This window comes from Pinus tabuliformis, chromosome 3_2 (genome assembly GCF_031772625.1).
Source record: "Pinus tabuliformis cultivar Carrire ecotype Pingquan chromosome 3_2, CPIR1, whole genome shotgun sequence".
Taxonomy (NCBI): Eukaryota; Viridiplantae; Streptophyta; class Pinopsida; order Pinales; family Pinaceae; genus Pinus; species Pinus tabuliformis.
The window spans coordinates 701,612,800-701,615,914 of record NC_142302.1 but is presented as its reverse complement, the minus strand read 5'-3'; the positions used below and the strand labels follow the sequence as shown (position 1 = coordinate 701,615,914).

Genomic DNA, 3,115 nt, shown 5'->3' with positions numbered 1-3,115 from the left:
TATATCTTTCTGGTTCAGAAATGGAAGGATTGGCTCTCCTTCTGGCTCTTCAATATGGTTAAGCCTTCGCAAGATCGAAAGTTATTTCCTGGAGAACTTAGTCTGGCGTTTTCAATCTGGCAAAAAGATTCTTATTGGAAAAGACCAATTTTTGAGCGGAGCTGAGGTGATCGAGTTTCCTGAGCCTTTATTGATTTTCCTTCACAGAAAAGGATTTTTCTATTGGGACAGTTTAATTGCTGGTTGGCAGGGTCCGGTTCCTATCTGGAAGGAAGCCGGATGCATGGGCATGCAGGGTGATATCGCTCTGCAATGGGATCTCATCAGAACGCGTCTCAGAAATTGTGGAATTTTTCGCTCGGCGAATCATGACAGTCTCATATGGAGAAACTCGAAAGGGATGAACTCTATTCGAGTTAAAGACATTTACTAGAATTTGAGCGGTCTAAAGCAAGCTCCTCTCAGCCCTTCCTTTCCACTCATTTTTTGGAAATCTAGATGCCCCTCCAAAATGATTTTATTTTCATGGCTGTCTTTTCATAATAGAAATCTCTCTTGGGAGAATTTAAGGAAGAGAGGATGGCAGGGTCCTGGCATTTGCCCCATTTGCAAGTTAGCAGAGGAAAACAATTTCCATCTATTTCTTAACTGCAATAAATCTCAACAACTTTGGAAATCTCTGGAGGATTGCTATGGAATCCAACATATGTTTCATGTGTCGATTAGTGATGCGTTTCTATGGTGCAGTAAGCAAAAGGAGTCATGGAGAACAATTTTCATTATCACCATTTGGCTCATATGGAAGTGGCGCAACAGTTTTATCTTCAATGGTAAATCAGTCCCATTTCTGGATATTTTCTCAAATATTACTTCTGTCTATGAATCTATCCCGCAGAAGCCTCCCAAGCAAATGAATCAGGTATGCACGGAGCCCCCTCGGGAGCTTTCTCTTTTGCCTAGAGCTTTCTTCGATGGTGCCGAACAGAATGGAATATGTGGCTGTGGGGTGCATATTCTTGCAAACGAAAACTGTCACTTCCTCATACACTGGAATGGGGGAAAGGGTTCCAACAGTAAAGCTGAGGCTATGGCCCTAGCTGGTCTTCTAAGTTTTTGTCTCTTTCTTAATTTACAGAATGTCTCTATCTTTGGAGACTCAAAAGCTATGGTGGATCATGTCCTTGGGAAAAATAACATTCTCAAGCCCCAGCTGGTAGGATGGTTAGACAGGATAAGGTTCTTGTGGAGCAGATCGGAGGGAGGCTCTATTTATCATATCAACAGGGCACTCAATCAGCAAGCAGATTTTCTATCTAAAAAGGGTCTTCAGGTGGCTCCAGGCTTATGGTTTTTGCAGGTGGCGGTCGAGGGGAAATTCCTTTCCATTCAGGAATTCTCTCCTCCAGATTTCTAGTTCGCTTTATGGTTCCTTTGATCTAATGGTTTTTAATTCTGGACTCCTATCTGTGGGTTTTATTTTCATATGATGCTGGTTTTCGTTTTTATGGCTGCAGGATTTTCCTTCTGTGCCTCATCAATGCCTTTTGAAGATTTTGTTGATGGCTGTCAGTGTGGTTATTTTGCTGATTTCATGGCATTATATTGCTTTTTTTTTATTATCTCCTCCATGACATTTTATGTTTCAGATCTATGGTGTCTATATGCTTTTTGAGCAAAAGGAATAGCACTATATGGGCTATATGGGTCAGATAAACTTCATATGAATGTACATTCATGCTTGTTTATATTTCTTATATAAATATATCATGCTTTTTCGTCCGGAAAAAAAAGAAAAAGAAAATATCGTATCCTTTATCTTCTAAAATTCAACATAATTAAACAATTTTGTGAATTTCCATAATTATGTACATGGTGAAATGAATGACTCTAAACTTTTGCTAATAATATTTTTAAGTTTGAGGATGGTAAAAGGATTAAAAAATTTGAATTCGAGTTTCGGTTAGTGAGGTGGTTTGCTTGCTAACCACCCATTCAAAATTATAATTTATAGTTTAAAAAAATTAAAAAATTTTGAAGTATCTAATAGTGCTATGGAGCTTGGTAACTTTCTTCCTGGCATTCACTATGTGCCGTGGAATGCGGAGATTTTCTGAAAAACACAAGGTGAATAGACATTGTTTACATGATGTCTTAATAGGGTAGTCTAAACGTTGAATTTCTTTTAATATTTTTCACACATATTTTTACATCAGTTTAAATACATTTTTGGTTAGAAAGTTCAAAAAATTAATCTGAGTTTTTGTCGATAGCTGATTCTATGAATGTTATATAGACGCGGTCCAATAATTGACCGTACTCATATCGGTTAGATTTCCAAATATTTAGGAAATCAACATAAACATGCTTGAAAAATTATTTAATTTTAAATATCAATTATTAAAAATATATAATTTAAATATCTTATTTTTTATAAATAATTTTTCGATTAAAAAAATTACTTAACTTTAAATATCAATGGTTAAAAATATATAATTTAAATACCCTATTTTTTATAAATTATCTATACATTCAAAAATATATATATAAAACAATTAAAATAAAAGCAAAACAAATATTTAAACTGCTCCCAAAGAATGTTCCTCTACAATATCGCTCGCACCTATGTGCGCAGCTTTGAGGACGAGGATCATTAACCCCTCGTCGAAGCAGTTATTTTCAAAGTTTGATCAGGATACTCAAAAATCCTTTTTTTTCCTAAGTTTTCAAATTCAGCGACATATCACGGTCAAAGTTTTAATTGATTCACTCATTTTAAAAAATTTAAATATGTTTTAAATTATTTAAAAATTTTAATTATTTTGACAAATATTTTGTATAATTTATTAATTGTGTGGAATTCAAATTAACATTAAACAGTGTAATATACAACATTACGGTTTAGTATCTGTTTTGTTATGTAAAAAGTAATGGATAATATAATAATATAGAGGTTGAATCAAATTATTTAAAAAAATTAAAATTATATTTAACAAAATTTTATGATTAAAATAATTATAAATATAAGTAGTTATGGTGTTTTGATTATACTTATGATAAATAGAATTAGTGTATTATATATATTAAAAATAAAAATTAAGTTTTTGTTAAAAAAATA

The 3,115-nt window shown here is 33.2% G+C and overlaps 1 protein-coding gene across 1 annotated transcript; it reads left to right on the top strand.

The window, feature by feature from the left end:
* Window positions 1-511: 511 nt before the first annotated feature.
* On the top strand, window positions 512-1,414 carry LOC149182558 (uncharacterized). Its single transcript, XM_089414596.1, has one exon. It carries the CDS (start codon window positions 512-514, stop codon window positions 1,412-1,414), a length of 903 nt encoding a protein of 300 aa, XP_089270722.1.
* The last annotated feature ends 1,701 nt before the right edge of the window (window positions 1,415-3,115 follow it).

What these genes read in the sequence shown, in the direction of transcription:
- LOC149182558 (XM_089414596.1), top strand. Translation starts at nt 512, where the DNA reads ATGATTTTATTTTCATGGCTGTCTTTTCATAATAGAAATCTCTCTTGG.